The following is an 18,485-nucleotide window of genomic DNA, read 5'->3' as shown; positions in this document are numbered from 1 at the left end:
TGCCAAATGATCTTAGAGTTTTGAGAATGTAATTTCTGTTTCAAGAAATGAGCCAAACCAATGGAGAAAAACTGTAAGTGAATCATTTTACAACATTCTTCAAATACTATAAAATTGAATAAAACAGCCAAAATGCAATGAAAGTAATCATTAATTTTACCTGTGAAGAATACAACATACTGTACATGAATGCATCCATGTTGTTTTTGGGCAAATTGGTTGAAAGAAACCCATATTTCTGATTCATTTCCCAGGTAGCTGGAATAAAGGGGATGTTCCTTGCCAACAAAAAGACAGATAACCAAGTGAAGACATACATCACATACAACAGAGGCAGAGATTGGAGGTTACTGCAGGCCCCCCGTAAAGACCTGAGGGGTAACAGCATTCACTGTGTGCTGGTGAGTGTCTGCATATCATACATGTTTCTGTACCGTATGTGTGCGCTTCAATCAAAGAGAGCCCTTGACAGGAGTTGAATGATCCCGACAGCACTTCGAGGCCTGAGCTCAGAAAGAGCAGCGCCCGTCAAAGCTGAGTGCTCCGAGGCTGCTGTGCTGAAAGGTCAGCCATTTTGATTCAGTCCAACAAGCTGACCTCTCATTGAAGAAACCGAGAGAAAGAGGTGTCAGGCTGAAAAGCAGACGTCTCTTTCTTTCTGAAAGCTTCTGAAAGTTGGAGCATTCTCATACTCCAGTCCAGTCCAGTCAAGTTTTCACTCCAAAGCCAAAGTTGTCAAAAGAATCCCACTGCGTATCCTCTTAGCTAGGATGTGGTGGTTGTCGTTGAAACACGCCTACTCTCATCTTCTCATGTGCTTCTGTAGTGCAGATTTGATAGTGTGTGTCATCTGCTGCATAGACAGATAGATAGATAGATAGATAGATAGATAGAAAGATAGATAGATAGATAGATAGATAGATAGATAGATAGATGGATGGATGTGTAGATATATGGATGGATGGACGGAAGGATGGATGGATAGATACAATGGATGAATGGATGGATGGTTAGAGACAATGGATGGATGGATAGATACAATGATGGATTGATGGATCGCTAGATAGATAGATAGATAGATCGACAGACAATGTACAACATTTATTCAAGTAGAGAATACAATGTACAACCAGCATACCTGCATAGTATATACATGCAAATTTAGAATATTATATGAAAATATGTAGGCTAATCTAAGTAAACATATGAGGGTGCAATTTGTGCTTTAGTGCAATATTGTAATAAATGCGGTAATGACAGTGTTATCTCACACATAATTTTATGGCTTGGGGTATGAATGATGTGTCACCAACCAAGGCTCCTAGTGTGTAGAATATTCAATGGAGGAATGGAAATGAAAATGAAATGGAAATGAAAAGGGTGTTACTGATCAAACCGGTGACTTGGTAGGTTTTGGCCTCCAAGTCGATTTGACAGCTGTTTTATTCCGAAACATCTTTTGAAGGTCTTTAGTTTCGATAACTGAGTTTCTTTTCTGCAGCCCTACTGTTCATTACATCTCCATCTTCAAGTGTCTGCAAATCCCTACACATCTGGAAATATAGCCAGCAGGGAGTCAGCCCCGGGGATCATCGTCGCATCAGGTGGGTGAGAGGGAATCTCTTTTGAGTGACATGTTGGTTCTCTTTCTCTGTCTACCTGGAGTTCTGAAGTTTTTTTCCTAAAAAACAACAACAAAACCCCCTGTTTAAACCAGCCTGGTCTCACAGAATTACATGAAATGATCCCAAACTGTTATTAGCGTATTAAGTGGTGGTGGTACGAAATGTGTCAAAAGTCTGGGGCCACCAAGAGAAACAATGCTATTGTAAAGTTATTGACAAGATGGCGTAGCATTAGGGTGACAATGTAGTATGAAAGCCCAAAAATCTGCATCGGGAAGTTGAGTAGGGTGGTGGATGGTTCAAACAACACAGGACTTTCACCACCGTAGACGGGGGGTTGTGTCCCCCTTGTTGTGTCCCGCGTATCTCGGGTCCTAAACCCAACCGTCCCATTGTTCTTTTCCTAAACCCAACCTGTTGTTGTCCTGCCCACTCACGACCTTTTCCTTAACTTAAGGGGCTGTGTTTATTTTATTGAATCCTTCCGTGGGCCCATCACGGAATATTCGGCGATTCCGTGAAACTGCCACCGATTTTGTGTTAAGGGATTGTGTTCATTTCACGGAATTTTGTGAGATCAGGTTAGTTGAAACTAGGGCTGGGCAATATATAGATATTATATTGCTATCGTGACATGAGATTAAAAATGTGTGATATGACATAAGTGTCTATTCCTTGTTTTAAAGGCTGCATTACAGTAAATTGTTGTGATTTTCTGAACTTACCAGACTGTAAGACTTGTAACTGTTCTGTTTTTTGCCCTTACCCACTTAGTTGTTAAATTGACATTACTGAAGATTATTTATCTTAAATCTAGGTGTGAAGATATTTTGTTAAAGCATCTGTTTTCAACACTTCAATTTTGCCGTAATATGGTATTTGGTCAAGAATATTGTGGTATCAGATTTTTTCCATATCGCCCTTCACTAGTTTAAACCCTATTTGATATGTTTAAGCTTTTTGTTTCATATAGAATGAAACCTCTACCATGTGCTCACAGTTGTTATTACATTTTTTAAGCCACTGGATTAAAATAGATGCATTTTACTATTAAATATACGTATTCATATTGCAGACAAAGTGACATTGCCTGCGCTCAACATTTGTCCCTTGGGCTTATCTACATACATTTGTCCACATACATTTTACACATTGCTATAGTTATTTTCACATTGTAGTCATTTTCAGTTTGCTATAAATTGAGCATTTCTTTTGTGTAACATTTGAACACTTCTTACACGGGTTTGTTTGTGTTCAAATTGTTACATTTTTACATCCGTTTTTTTCAACCTGGACCCTAGTTTTTTTGTCGAAGTGTCTGATGAGAACAACAATCTCTGACATTGGTCCATTATAGCGATGTAACGGTATGAAAATTTAACCTCACGGTTATTAGTGAACAAAATTGTCACGGTTTTCAGTATTATCGCGGTATTTGTCAAAGTGTGTTCACGTATCAAGTTCAAGAGTATGTTCAAGTTCAAGAGTATGTTCAGAAAGCACTGACGCTGAAACATGATTGACGCTGTCAAAAAGTGTAACACTGTTTATTATAGTACAAAAATATAGGCAATAGGCTTTTAAAAACTATTGCCAACTGGCTACTGAAACACTAGCCCACTGTAGGGGGTCCAGTAAGAACTTGAACCAGAGACTTTGAGATCAGGAAGGATATTCTGAAATATTAGCAAATAATAATGCACATTAATAAGCAACCGAGTTACTATGAACATTATTTACCAAAACTAAATGTGATAGCCACCAGCATATAAAAAGGACGCAACACTAAGAATTACATCCATTTCTCTGCAATGATTAACAATAATGTAACATGTTGCTCAGTAACACAAACTGAGAATAAGCACGTCTGTTCCAGCACCCATATCCATAACGGAGCAAACAGTGTAATACACCTTTTAATAGCAAAGCATGTGTCTCCACAGACTGTTCTGTTTACTGGAGATTCTCTAACATTCTAATACAATTAATCAATCAATCATTCAACACGTGGCTGCTTAAGTAATATTAAACAATCTGCACATCTACCAGCTGTGCAAAAAGAAACAGCAACAGGACTATTAAAAAGGCAATAATATAGACTGTATATATCTCTCTATCGCCAAATAAATGTCACATGTCATAACACAGGCTAAACTTCCACATCAAGCAGAACACTTATTGAAGATAACGAGGCAGTAAGACCCATGACAGTTTAGCACGCCACAGAATAGTTTTAACTGACGTTCTAGGTTACCGCATGGTTTTATTAAGAGAACTACCCACATGCCTTCAACAAGGAAAAGAAAAAGATGTTGAAACAAGTCTGCTGCTACATTCTGTGACTAACAGACTTAGATTATCAGACTTTCTGTTAAAGAGTAAGATCCTTGTTTTAACATAAAAACATCTGTGAAATTGTGTTCGCTAAAGGCACCAGACTACATGTAAATAAACAGTAATTTTAGCATCATAAAAAACACTTCACTCAAAGTCAACAGAAGCAAAATCAAACTATGAAAAGCTGTTTTGCGTCGTCTTTCCACTTTTCCAGCCATCACGATCCTAGTTTTGGTTAAAATTAACACATACTTTACCGATTTCCATTGGAAAATATGTTGGCTCCATACACGCTTGAAGTAATGCTTTTTTTAATGGAGTCTGGTGGGGTTAGCGCTAGTGAATTCAAACCTGTTTCTGGTTAAACAGAACCATCTCTACCTATAGCGAGACTTTCCATAATGTTGACTTACACTTGGAGTAAAATCTGAGCTTTTCAGTGTAATAAAAGCACTTTTAGTGGAGCAAATTGACGAGAAAAATAGGGGACAAATTTTTTTTTGTAATTATCATTTAAAACAATCAGTTGTGTGATTAATCACAATCACACACCCGCAGTTAAGTTTGGTGTGTTTTAGTGTAACATTTATTACGTTGCAGGTTTGTATTTCTTCAGGAATGTTTGGGAAGGAGCCAGGCATTTTATTTTTAAAGAACGTTAAGAGAATGTTGAAATAGTTTATTGTACGGTTGGCCTCAACAAAGGAGACACTCAGACCCATCATTGTTTTTCCCTAGTTGTGTTTTTATTGGCAGTGACATTCACAATTGAGTAGTGGATCTCTCTCTAGTTTTTTCTCCATCCGTGGTCGCAGTAGATATGTTACGCTAATTTAAAGAGACAAATACAACAAAAATCACTTAGACAGACAAAGAAAAAAAATCTGCCTCCTTCAGTTTGCTGAAAACCTTGGCACTCAACATTTCAGTGGAGTGATGTTCCCATATGGCACAGCAGCTCTGAAAGCTGTGCTCGTCTATGCAATTGCATGTGGCTGTTTGCAGGGTTTTGATCTTTACTTCTGTTTCCAATAGTTTGTCCTTGCTTAGCATCAGTAAGGGACTCCCATAGGCATCTGAAGACATTCATGTGCTACCTTACAACACAAAAAACTATATAATGATTGTGTTTTAGCCATCAGGAACAATGATGCTCTCATTGTTGTTCCTGAGAAAGCAAAGATTGTCATTGATTTAGCGGGGAAATAACAAAGAAATGGAGGAACATGAGATCAGCAGGCCCCCAGATGTATTCACACCTCAGTGATGTTTACTGCTGCATGGACTGGCACTGTCAATAACACATCAGTGCACGCCTTAGGGGTCTGGACAAGGTGTCTGTACCTTTGTGAGACATTGTTTCAGGGATGTAAAACAACTGACTGATTTTGTTTTTCCAGCTACAACATGGACAAATGAATTGATAGAGCGAGAGGGAATCTGGAATTGTTTTATATGTTTTATAGTGAAGCCACCAGCACCTCAGAGTTATTGTGGATTCAGCTTCCACTTGTAAGTCTTGTTAAAGGTTTTACATCATGAGCCTGCTCATACTCCCAACTCGTCACACAATGACTCTTGGTCAGTGTCTCTTAGCGTCAGATCCTGATGCAAAAATCTCCCTTTAGCATTCGTATGGAACATGACATGTATTATGAGCGACAGCAATAGAATGAAACACCAAAAATCCACGTGAGAAGGCAGGTTGGGGTGGTGGATGGGTCAAACAACACAGGACTTTCACCCAGGAGACCGGGGTTCGTGTCCCATATTTGACCCACCTGTCACTGAAACTTGCATTTCAACACCACCCAGGATCTTTTCCTAAACCTGTCCCGTTCTTGTGCCACATGTCAGTACGTCCCAACCCAGGGCGTCAACAAGTGACGCCAGGAGTCTCGACCAAGTGCATTTAAATATGACGCGAAAGGGCTCGACACGAGTTCCGAGAGAGTCAAAAAGTGACGCCAATAGTCCCGACCAAGCATGTCTAAATATGCCGCTAAAGGAGACCTTTTTGCGTCAATAACTGATGCCAAAGGTACCTGATGTGATGAGAGTGAGAATATGTTGCATGACTTCTCTCAAACGCCACTTGCTGGCGCCGCTGTGCTACCAGTTGTGCTACTTTAAAACATAAAGTTGGCAGTTTGTGGGTCGGGGTATTTTTCGCTCCCAGATTGCTGGCATGCTTTGCAAAATCCCACACTGGGGCGGCTGCCTTGGTTCTGTGTGAATAAACAAAGACGGTATAACAGCAGACCTTCATGTCTCTGAATCTTTGTACTGTATTTGTCTGGTGTAGACAGTCAGAGAGAAATACACAGGGACAATGGTGCAAAAGACATTGTTGGGTTTAAAGAAATGTACTTTTCAAGCTTAAACATTGTGTTAAGTTTGTCTTTACATACCCATCACATTGTGTCTTGACAATAACCATAATAGAAGAATATCTCCTGTATCCTGTAAAAACACTTTATCTGAACTGAATAAACAGGGGCAAGGAACAACTGGCAATACTTTCATCTCATTCATCTTTGAATAACATTAGATTGGAGATCTAATTTACCTGTTGGGTAAATTATTTCCCACCTTAATAAAGAAATAAATTCAATGTCTACTACTTCTACTTTAAATGCAGTGATTACATATTGGATTGCAAATTCAAGCAAGGGCAAGCATACAACTTACAATAATTAAAACTCAAATGATCAAGTAAATGATTTAGATATAATCGGATATAAACTTTACTGATCAAAACTTAATAATTGATTAAAACAGCTGAATGGGAAAACCTAATTGCAATAGTTGAGCTTGGGTAATTTTGACATAGTTCTTCCTTGAAATACCTCAGCCAAGGGTATCTTATCCTCTCTTCTGCGTGTCCTTAGAATCCCTTGGGAAATCTGAGGCTTTTTCCAAAGCCCTCGCCAGTGCCGTTAGGAATCCTCAGACATGGTTGCAGTTGAAGAAGTCCGATGACTTTCCAGCTGGTTTGGGTGATTGGTTATCTGTGGCTTTTGTCTCTTTGAATCCGCTGAAGGAAGTTTCGGGAGTATTCTCATGGCTGTTTTTGCTCAAAATCCCCTTCTCTTGCTTTTTGGCTGTCCATGCATCCAGTTCAGTGCCTTCTGAGATCCGCTGAGGAATAACGCCCATCTTTCTTTTACTTTCCTTTGTATATAAGGATTGTCATATTTGAGTTTTCTGGCCACCCAACAACCTTTTCCTGTCTAGGTGACTTCTGTCACACAGATTGTTCATCCGCAATGTTAGTTGAAACAAGATGTCCTTGGTTGCCCAACCCACTTTCTGAGTTACACACATCCTCTCTCCCCCTTGGCCTAGGCATATTTCAACATATTTTTTTCACTGCCCTTATTCCTCTCACATACATCCTGTTCACAGGCTCTCGAAATCACATTAAAAAATCCTAATTGCCTTCATTCTGTCTTACAGTAATAACTCACACTTTTAGATGATTACATCGTAATTGTTACATTTTAACATGTCATATTGTACTCTACATAATCAGTTGAAAAGTAATCCATAATTTCTATTGTTGCTACAAGGATTATACTTATTTTTGTTATTTAGTTGGAAAGTACCTTGTAGTTACATGACTCAATAGTCCATTGTTTATACATCGGTCCCTTGAGTTATGAAGCATGGATCGTTGGGATCTCAACATTTTTGACACTATGTATCTTTAAATGACTGGAAATGACAACAGAAATGAACAAGTTTGCCAATTTGACGTGTCTTCACAATTTAAATCACTTGCCATTACTCTATCCAGAAGGGAATTTTGTGCAACCAAGACATTACAGCGAGAGGGGGCTTTCACACCTACCTCGTTTGGTCTGGACCCTTTGAACTTTTCAGTTTGATCCGAACCAAAAATACAGGTGTGAAACCTCCTCTTTACCACGGTCTGGACCAAATGACCAACATTTTGTCTCTAAATGTACTGATTGTAAGGCGAATAGTTCCTCCCGGAGGCTTCTGAAACACTTGCAGTACTTTCCAGCTTTGCATTTAACCACCTGGCACCAATTACAGGCCAAATTAAATTAAATTACAGCAGTCTGCACAGCATTAGGCAGGCTTGTCTTAATATGGTCAGAACTGCTGAAAAGATGAATACAGTAATCTGGATTTATTGGTTAATTTAGGTTGTATGGGCAAATGTCGCAGTGCACAGTCGATCTTCTGGAGCACTGTAATTACAGCCTCAGTGTGCAGCTGCAGGCTGGGCCCCCCCTGCTGTATGACTCTCTAAAGGCTCTTTATGACATTTGCCATTTATTCGACCTCAAATGGAATTCATTTCCTGTGTCTGCATTGTGCAAAATCCTCACCTCAAACCCTTACTGCAGTTTGTCTTCTGTGTGTCTGTCTCCGCCAGGCTCCATCGGCTCGGAGCTGACCAGCACCAATGTCAGTGTGTTCATTGCCTCGGACGCAGGAAACACATGGAGACAGGTGAGGGGTTTTCAATGCAGCGGGTGATTGACATTTAAGTGACGTTGTTGCTAGGAGACTCGCTGTCAGCTTCTGTGGCGCGCCACTGGCTGAAGAGTGAACAAACGCTGAGACGTTCGTTTAACATTTGGGAGGCCCCATCGTGCTGTTTAGTTTTATTCAACTGTTGGACTGGATGCCAACTAGCAGCCCCCCCCCCCCCCAATCCATTGGGCTAGACTGCTGTCATTCACGATTTCCAATGGATGAGAGTACTGCCACTTGTCTGTTCTGCCAATTTTCCCAGCCCTTGTCACACGACCAAATAATGTTACCATGACAACTATTAAAATGATGATACATTGGAACCAGCACTGGAATTTACTATATTAAAAGAGCCCCCTGCTCTTTTATGAAAAGCGCAATGAGATACCTGTTGTGATTTGGCGCTGTATAAATAAAATTGAATTGAACTGAGTGGAAGTATTCCTCCCCTCTGTGCCACCCCACTTAAAAAATCCTGGAATCGGCCCTGAATTACAATTTTTTGTGTATTGTTTAAAATAACAAAGATATGTTTTTCAGTAGCCTCTGCGGGATTACACCTTGTCCTGTAAAACAGTTACAAAGTGCTTTGACAGACAAAGCAAGGCAACATGATATCCTGAGGTCAATAAAACAGAGAGCCAAACAATAGCAAAGAAAAAATGTGGGTCAAAACAAACAAGACAAAAGACTCAAAACATAGTAGTGGCAAGACAAAATAGAAACCAATAAAAAGCATGAGAAATTTAATAATGCATATAAAATAGGATAAAAGCAATACAATTCCTAAGTAAAGTAAAAAAGGGAAGTACAAAACATAAATATACATGTTTAGAGATATTCAACAGGGGGTTTGGGACCACTAGGGGGTCCTCAAAGTCAATGGAGGGGGCCCTCCAAAATATAAATCCCTTTACATGAATCCAACTTATTTTTAGCTAAGATAAATCCAAACTGATGATAGAAATATTGTCCAGTCAATAATTATTTGAGTAGCTTAGTGTTCTATGGAAAGATAGATGTATTGTTTAAAGGCTTTACACGTTATTGTGGGTCCAGTTTTGTATGCAACTTAATTTTAATATATGCAGTAGGGGTCCCTGCTGAATCTCTATCATTTAAAGGTCCTTGGCTTGAAAAACCCTGCACTAATATGTTACCAAATATACATTTTTACTTTAATTATTAGTGTCAATAAGGCCTGAAACTGCTGTTGGCTGAGATTAGCTTCCAGCTATTATACACATATTAACACTGCAGCTATTATGCAGAAATATTACTGACTCACACCTTATAATACATTTTTCCATTAATGTGCCCAATTGAATTGCATCGGCTCTCCACATAGATCGGACTGACCTGCTGCACCTTCACTAGAACCATCCTCCCCCTCACCCACTCTTTGACTCTACTATAAAGCCTTTTTAATCCTTACACAGAGTACACCACACAGAGCTTTTTAAGGTTGACAATCAAATACAATTTCAAGAGTTGTTTGATTCAGTCCCTGGATACAGTGCCTCTAGGTGGCCTCACCTCACTTGATCCTGGCGCTTTCAATTCATCGGGTGGAAGCTTGTTTCTAATTAAATCTGGTCTGCACACATCCAGCGTGGATGTGTGCAGACCTGTTGAACATGTACGCGCACAACGAGCCGCTGCAGACTGAGCCCTCTCTCTCTTTCTGTCCCTGCAGATCTTCGACGAGGAGTATGCAGTGCTGTATCTCGACCAGGGAGGGGCCTTAGTTGCAATAAGACACACTCCGCTTCCCATCAGACACCTGTGGTGAGTCATTATGACAGAGACGTCACTTGTCACAGCAATAATAACTCCTTGGGAGGCAGCCCAAAGTCTTAAAGCTACAGTGCGTGGTTTCTGTCTCCCCCACGATGAATTCTAAGGAATGGCATCACATGATACAAGCCTTCCGTGAATTTCCAAATTTAGCATTTTGTTGTTCACGGCTCATGACAGCTCTGTGCGTTGCTATGGTAGTTGTACACAAACCACACAGCCAACAGTTTGCAGGGCTGCAGTAGAGTTTTTTTATTTTTTCACGCTTTTTCAAATATACATTCAAATCATAAGAATGTTGGTGCAAGGAAAAACACAAACACAAACAATGGAAAAAAGAAATTAACACACACAAAAGGATTTACCTAATTTGTTATAAAATGATACGATTCTGAACCTCACAAGAAACAGTTCTAAGGCTAGAAAAATGATACTCAGAAAGTACTGCTAAAGTTATGTGGCTAATGTTATTATTTCACATTCACAGCGTGAAATCAGTTAACTTATCATCTTTAAAGGTCCAATGACATGGTGCTCTTTGGATGCTTTTACATAGACCTTAGTGGTCCCTAATACTGTATCTGAAGTCTCTTTGATATAGACATTAGTGGTCCCTAATACTGTATCTGGAGTCTCTTTATATAGACCTTAGTGGTCCCCTAATACTGTATCTGAAGTTTTTTTTATAAAGACCTTAGCGGTCCCTAATACTGTATCTGAAGTCTCTTTTATAAAGACCTTAGTGGTCCCTAACGCATCTGAAGTCTCTTTTACATAGACCTTAGTGGTCCCTAATACTGTATCTGAAGTCACTTTGATATAGACATTAGTGGTCCCTCATACTGTATCTGAAGTCTCTTTCATCCAGACCTTAGTGGTCCCCTAATACTGTATCTGAAGCCTCTGTCATATAGACCTTAGTGGTCCCCTAATACTGTATCTAAAGTCTCCTTCATATAGGCCTTATTAGTCCCCTAATACTATATCTGAAATCTCTTTTATATAGACCTTAGTGGTCATTTCAGAGTCTGTAGCTTATGACACGGGTTGGGGGGGCCTTGAACCACTGCCACTTTGCTTGTTTGATAGCCATGATCTCTCTCTCTCAAAATTCTCTGGGCGGACAAATCAGAGAAAGGGGAGGTAACCTTGCCTCTTATGACCTCATAAGGGGCAAGATTCCAGATCGGCCCATCTGAGCTTTCATTTTCTCAAAGGCAGAGCACGATACCCAGGGCTAAATTTACACCTAGACACTTAGAGGAGTTACGGTTTCTTCCGACCATAAAAACATGCATGCTAGGTAACTAGGACTACTGTCGAATAACACTGGTGCATTTACAGAAATGTTGATTAATGTACATTGTCCTAATGAAATAAATCTACTAATACTGTAACCTTTTCTAGCCACTGGGGGGCCATAGACAAGTTCTCATAAAGTGACATTTTCATGCCATGGGACCTTTAATTTAGTTGTTGACACTATCAGGTACATTTTGTTGTGTTTTAAGGTAAATGAAAACCTCCTCCATTCTGACTGCGAATCAGGCCCCGTGTCCCTTTAAGGGGCTCCCTTTGCATAAAGTAATGGTTTTGGTTAATTTTTTGAGTGGTTTTAAATGTGATGCAATGTCAAAATATGTATTTAGATCAGATTTCTTTTTAGGAGGGCAATTTCTTTAGATATTTCATGCGGTAGAGATGCATTTCTGAAAAAACAAGGAGAAACATTGTGTACTTATAAAAATTATGAAAGACTTGGATTTCAACAGCTTTATGGATATGTGCAAACATCGAAACTTCAACGTTTTCAAGAAGCTGGTTGAAGGAATGAAATGACACTGTGTTTGCACAGTCCAACAATTAAATTTGACACGGCTTCATGTAAACTGGAATATTAGTGGAATATTACCTGCTATAGTTTATAGTTTAGTTGGAATAGTGTATTTTTCGTAAAAAGAGCAACAAACTGAATATTAAGTGCGTGTAGACGTGGTCAGAGTTCGCTCAGCGGAATGTGCTGAATATGAAATAAAGTTGTTAAACAACTCTAAGGGGGTCAGCGTTGGAGCCTTGTGCGACGGTGCTGTTTGTGTTCCCAGGTTGAGCTTTGACGAAGGACTGCAGTGGAACAAGTACAGCTTCACCAACACGCCTCTGTTCGTGGACGGGGTGCTGGGAGAGCCTGGGGAGGAGACTCTCATCATGACGTGAGTGACAAGGGATTGTCTATCAATCACACAGGAAAATCAAAGTAACAACAAATAGCCTCTGTGTGTGTGTGTGTGTGTGTGTGTGTGTGTGTGTGTGTGTGCACTCATCTGCCCTAACCCATGCATCTATATCTGAGCTTGCCTGATTCAGCGGCCCTGACTGCCATTTTTGTCAAGGTCTACCCCACATCAAAACTGGCTGTCTCCAGATTATGATCACAGGAGATCAATGCTTTTGGCAGCTGGCGACGGTGCAACCGGCCATTTGAAGAACATGAAGGAAAATGATCAAAAGTGATCACAAAATTGCCTGAGAAAACAGACAAGAAACTTTGGTGTAAAAAAAGTTTTAACAGCCTAAAAAAGCGTGAAAGAGCAGTTGGTTTCGTTCGCTGTGTCTTCAGAAAGCCGATTTGTGAAGATTCCTTTTTTTGTTCTATCACATTTATTATTAGAATAGCCCAGAGCTGGCGTGCCTGCATACGGTATGACACAGCCTACTCCCGTATTTCAGCAGACATTTAGGACTTTGGGAGGTGTTACGAAAGGGTTTGCACAGTCATTACATCAATGTTTCAAGACACCTTGCCATAAATGACAGACTGACAGTTCTGCACTCATCTCTGCAGGAGACTGAGATGGGGTGGGGGGGGGGGGGGGGGGGGGGGGGGGGGGGGGGGGGGGGGGGGGGGGGGGGGGGGGGGGGGGGGGGGCAGAATAGGAAAATGCACAGCGGTAGTCTCCAAGAGAAAAAAATAGAGTTGGGAAAAGGGGCAGTGTGGGAGAAGGAGTTCTGGAGCAAGGAGCCGCTCAGCATGGCAGACACCCCATTAGTTTTCATAAGACCATCATGTGCTGTTTTCTTATCAATTTGTACTCATTTTTACAGTAAGTGCCTGTCATGGTCGGGTGCCTCAACAGCTAATTGACAGATTGATTGTGATAAATATGTTGTGGTATGAATGGTGAGGGAGGTCATTGCAGAAAAGCATACCCACTCAATTTAGCCGGAGATGGAATATTTTAGCTGTTAAGTCTTGTAACCTTGGATTCTGCTCGGTTTTGGACCATTTAAATATATGGATATTTGTTATGATAAAGCTTTCAGAAGAAATAAGTTAACACTTTTCAGTAACAACATTTCAGTTCAAACTCTGCTATACAAAGAGGGAAGTGGAAAAACACTGAAGATGAACTGTAAGGATGCCAGATTGAGCAGTACAGCTTATATATAACTTATTACAACTTATAACTTATTACTTACAAATATCATGTAAAGTCCAAAACCAACAATGTGTTGAGTGGCCAGTATGCTTTGTCAAACCCCCCCCCATCACCTTTCTGACTACATCCTGCATCTTTTACAAGCAGTGTTGGGCAACTTAAAAAAGTAATTAGTTACAGTTTCTAGTTACTTCTTCCAGAAAATGAACTATATTAATTACTCAATTACAAATTATAAAAGTATCAAGTTACTTCAGAAAGTAACTACTGCATTTAAAAATGCTCAAATTTGACACCCACTCCACCCTTCTTGTACAAAACTTAAAATAAATGTGCATGTTCAATTACTTATGATAAATCTGAATATTGTAATGAAATGGCCACCTAGTACAATGCATGATTAACAGAAACCCTGTACACAAATGTAAAGTATTTTAATGTTACTGTGGGAAAGTTTTAATTTCAGGCAAGACAAGACTTAAAATGTTCGTCAACGACCTTTTTTTCCAAGACGATGACGAGACTGCACCAATGTCCGACAAGACTGACTAAGACTAAATTAACATGCTTGGCAAAAAAAGGTTTGGCATAAAGATAAGATAAAAGCTCTCATTTTTGTCTACAATTGTCTCTACTTTGTCATCATGAGATAGAGCTAGTGCAGCACCCGTTTGGAGTGTGTGTTGGGGGCGGGGGGTCCTGTAGAGCTCTGTGTGTATTGTATTTAACCAGCGGAAGAATGCATGGCTGTTTTCCAGGATCTTCGGCCACGTCAGTCATCGATCGGAGTGGCAGCTGGTGAAAATCGACTTCCGGTCCATCTTCAACAGGAGGTGTACAGACGCCGATTATCAGACGTGGCACCTTCTCAACCAGGTACGGCCCATGCCAGCATGGAAATAAAGACTCCAGTTGCTTATCACTATAAAATATTTAACATTTAGTGGAGAAATGCACATCTAAGGCTCAGATGGAAGAGGAGGTGCCACTTTATAATAACCATCATTAATGGATGGTGAATTCATTGTCAATTAATCTTTAGTTAATGGCCATTTTATTGTAAGCATTAGTTAGACTGGTAACAAACAATTAAATTATAATTAATAATGTTTACTAATTGTTAATAGTGCTGAAAATGAACAGTTTATTGAAACTAACCCTAACCCTGACACACATTATATCCCTCATGTGCTATATTAGGTATCAGGCTATGATTAAAAATGCTTGTAAACCTTTAAGAAAACATTTTTAAAAATATAACATTATTTTATATTATATATCGATAGATGGACTAGATATTCCTGACACTTTTTTAAGGGTTACTAGTTGGTTCTATATTATACCAATTATATACATTTATAAAGTTGCAACAGACTGTAATACCTTGTTAAATAGTTAATAATTGCTTTGTAACCATCTATAAACATTATTTATATAGATAGTTACACATATATATACACACACATACATGTATGTATGCATGTATGTATATATATGAACTCTATATATGTAATTTTTGGCATAAAGGTTAGAGACGCGAGCTTGTGACCCGGTGGTCGTCGGTTCAATCCCCAGCCAGACAGGATAAAAGCTGGGTGGGTAAAGTGAAACAGCAGCGTTTGTCCCGCCCTCATTACCACCACTGTGGTGCCCTTGAGCAAGGCCCTTAACCCAAACCGCTCCAGTGGAGCTGCTCAGTGGTCGCCGATCAGACTGTGGTTGTACAGGGCAGCTTCCAGGTATGAACGTCGTGGAACTTTAATGTGATCCGGGCGTTCCTGCAAAAGAGAGGCTACCCCTCAGGTTAAATTAAAAAAAATATATATATATATATATATATATATATATATATATATATATATATGAAGGTATACACCTCACAGTCTCCCAGAGCACTGTTCAGATTATTGAGCCATTCCTGCTGATGATCGGAGTGAAGCGGCTTTTACCCCCCTGCATACATTAAATTAAACCTGTCCAAAAAGCCCTCAACCTGGCCGGACCTGAAGCCGAGCCAGAGGCTCACGGCGTGCCTTTATTCACCGCCGCATTCTGTAATTGGTTCGGACACCCATATGCTCGGAGCAGGCTAATGATCAAAACATATAGTAGCATGGAAGATGGCAAGAGTCCAAGCCAATTACAGGGCTAAGCCGGCTAAATGTAGAGGCACTGTAGGCTCCTGGAACACTACAGTGCCTCCAAACAGAGAAACAGTGTTTGTGTTCAAAACCACTGGCAAAGGGACTAACATTTTCACAAACTGGGTGTCTATATGTGGATTCAGTTGGATGTTTTTAAGCGTCTCACTACTGACACCTAATGCACAAAGACAGAATGTCCCAGCAGCAGCATGGAGGATACCATGGAACATTCTTTGTACTCCAAAAACTCCTGATTTTATATTTACTTCAAACACATAGACACCAAGGCTAAAAATGGATTGAGTGCTGGCAGCTTTTTTGGCGACTGGTTATTCTTTTTAGTTATACTTAATATCACAGATAAAAATAAAGAAAAAAGTAAGAACTCAAGCAGCATATTCTGCAGTGTGACACTTACTAGGCAGGACCAGTTGTTTAGCATAAACCACAGCACAAGGCCATGAAAATACAGGAATGCACAAGAAGCAGAAGTTATGTGAGACAACGGCACTTTACACACACACACACACACACACGCTTATGTGTAAATTATTCATGGTGCCAAGTTACAAAAACCAGTTCAGTTTTTTTTAAACTTGCTTTTGAAATATCGGCCCGCAGGGCGAGCCGTGCCTCATGGGAGTGAAAAGAATCTACCGGAAGCTGAAGCCCACGTCCAGGTGCGTTATGGGAAAAACATACTCTGTGTCCATGACGTCGGGCCCCTGTGACTGTACAGAGGCTGACTTTGAATGGTGAGTATACTTTTTAGTTCTTTAATTTTCATCACATATCCAGTCCTGTTTGCATTTGCTCTGTGTTGTTGTTAAAGGGAAATTCCACCAAATTTGACAAAGCATAGATAGTTTATCCTATCACGATGAGGGTTAATCAGCCTTGGACAGGTTGTATAATGTGCTCTGGGACTCTGCTGGAAGGCTTTTGAAATGTGAAAAGCTAATGAGGCTTGGAGACTACACAGAGCCGGGGTTACAAACAGGAGCATGGAGTTTGAAATATGGGGGTGAAATATGGGGGTGTTGACAAGGCACAGACGGTTTAATGAAGAGCCGCATTTGAGTTGCAGTATGGGGAAGAGAAGATGCAGGGTTCGGGGAGTTTGATCTAAATCTGGAACTAAAAGTCAAAATATCTCGGCCTCAGTTGCTCCCATTTTGACTGTTCTAGTTCGAATCTGCCCCCAACTTTATATATAAGAAATCAATGATGCACTGGGTGCTGACGGATGTCTCACAAGATGTAAATGTAAATGTTGATGCCATTGATACTTCAAACAGAAAGAAAGAAAAACTTTGTTTGTAACTTTCGACATTTGACATTTTCAACGCATTATTTATTTATTTTTTTTCACTACAACCACCTTACTATAACTAATTTTACACTACATTTTGGAATCCGTGGTCAATAACCCACATGTGTTTATAATTCTACGTAATATTTGAGCTAATAAAGCAGAAATTACAAACTATTTTGACTTATATGATGCTGATTTGAAACCATTTCAATTCAAACCAAAAATTCAATGAGAGGGATTAATTGTATTTGCAACGAATGCAGGGAATCCATCCGTTTGTGGTAATTTGGTTAAAAAGAAACCCATATTTCATGTATAGACATTTTTTAAAGGGGTCAAATTTCATCCGAGGACAACAGAAGGGGTTAAATGAATGGATTGCATCTATATATGGATGAGAGAATGGTTTTCCACATGCCCACAACCCGATATCTTTTAATCATCAGCCGTAGTAATGCCGCTTTGTTTTTCTCTCACTTTAGTCCCAAATCTGCAGGTCTCTTGAGTGAGGCAGCTCTTGGAATAAGCACCATCAAAACCATAAATCAGCAAGCCTAATAGCTTTCATTAACAATCACAACACTTGCATGCATCTGTGTGCATGTCACACTAATTGGGGCAATTTGTCGCTATCATTTTGGGGACACAGCGCTGCTTTGCCTGGTAATTTGTGGGACAAACAACTTGTGGGCTGTAGTTAAAAAAACACTAGAGAGACACAGATTTGTCACTGTGACTTCAGTGGAGACATAAGATTACGTTCATTTTTCAGCGGCACCGGCGCATCCCGGAAGTAGAATGCAGATATTCGATCTCCTTTTTCTGCTTGGAATATTTAATATCTTTTGATTGATTTGTCTGGGACTAATCTCAGTCAGCTTACAAGTACTTGGAAATCTGCTTTTCTTGTTATTGAATGAAATTTTGTAAACAGCCTCAGGAATATTTGCATTTGTCCTATCTGTCAGTGTTTCCTCCACGGTTTCCGATTGGATTACTCTCTCTCTCTGTTTTTTGTCTGCTTTGGTCATTACAGTGATTACGGCTACGAGAGGCGGACCGATGGCAAGTGCACCCCTGCCTTTTGGTTCCACCCGTCAACAATGTCCAGGAGTTGCACAACGGGGATGACTTTCCTTAACAGCACCGGGTAAGTACAGGACGACAGCAGGCTAGAATACCCCATTTATTCTCAATAGTGACTCGCAGGCATTGGGGAAAAATGAACAGTGTGTTTGAGTTGAAGAGCAAGGTAATAAATTAGGACAGGAAAATGGAGACTGAAAGATCAAACATGCCATTTCATAGTGGTAATGATGTA

The 18,485-nt window shown here is 40.0% G+C and overlaps 1 protein-coding gene across 5 annotated transcripts in view; it reads left to right on the top strand.

The window, feature by feature from the left end:
- The window catches only part of LOC117957731 (VPS10 domain-containing receptor SorCS1), a 200,295-nt gene that overhangs the window by 163,534 nt on the left and 18,276 nt on the right, over positions 1–18,485 (top strand). For all 5 annotated transcript variants that reach the window (XR_004659585.1, XR_004659586.1, XM_034893754.1 and 2 more), the window contains exons 10-17: positions 255–401; positions 1,502–1,604; positions 8,371–8,447; positions 10,168–10,259; positions 12,371–12,478; positions 14,464–14,581; positions 16,471–16,604; positions 18,201–18,314. Coding sequence is in view for 3 of the 5 variants with exons in the window: in XM_034893754.1 (XP_034749645.1) it covers positions 255–401; positions 1,502–1,604; positions 8,371–8,447; positions 10,168–10,259; positions 12,371–12,478; positions 14,464–14,581; positions 16,471–16,604; positions 18,201–18,314 (893 nt within the window). In the remaining 2 variants the exon portion in view is untranslated. The remainder of the gene's footprint in view (positions 1–254; positions 402–1,501; positions 1,605–8,370; positions 8,448–10,167; positions 10,260–12,370; positions 12,479–14,463; positions 14,582–16,470; positions 16,605–18,200; positions 18,315–18,485) is intronic.

The sequence above is a fragment of the Etheostoma cragini genome, chromosome 2, assembly GCF_013103735.1.
Source record: "Etheostoma cragini isolate CJK2018 chromosome 2, CSU_Ecrag_1.0, whole genome shotgun sequence".
NCBI lineage: Eukaryota > Metazoa > Chordata > Actinopteri > Perciformes > Percidae > Etheostoma > Etheostoma cragini.
This window is presented reverse-complemented; position numbering and strand designations above follow the sequence as displayed.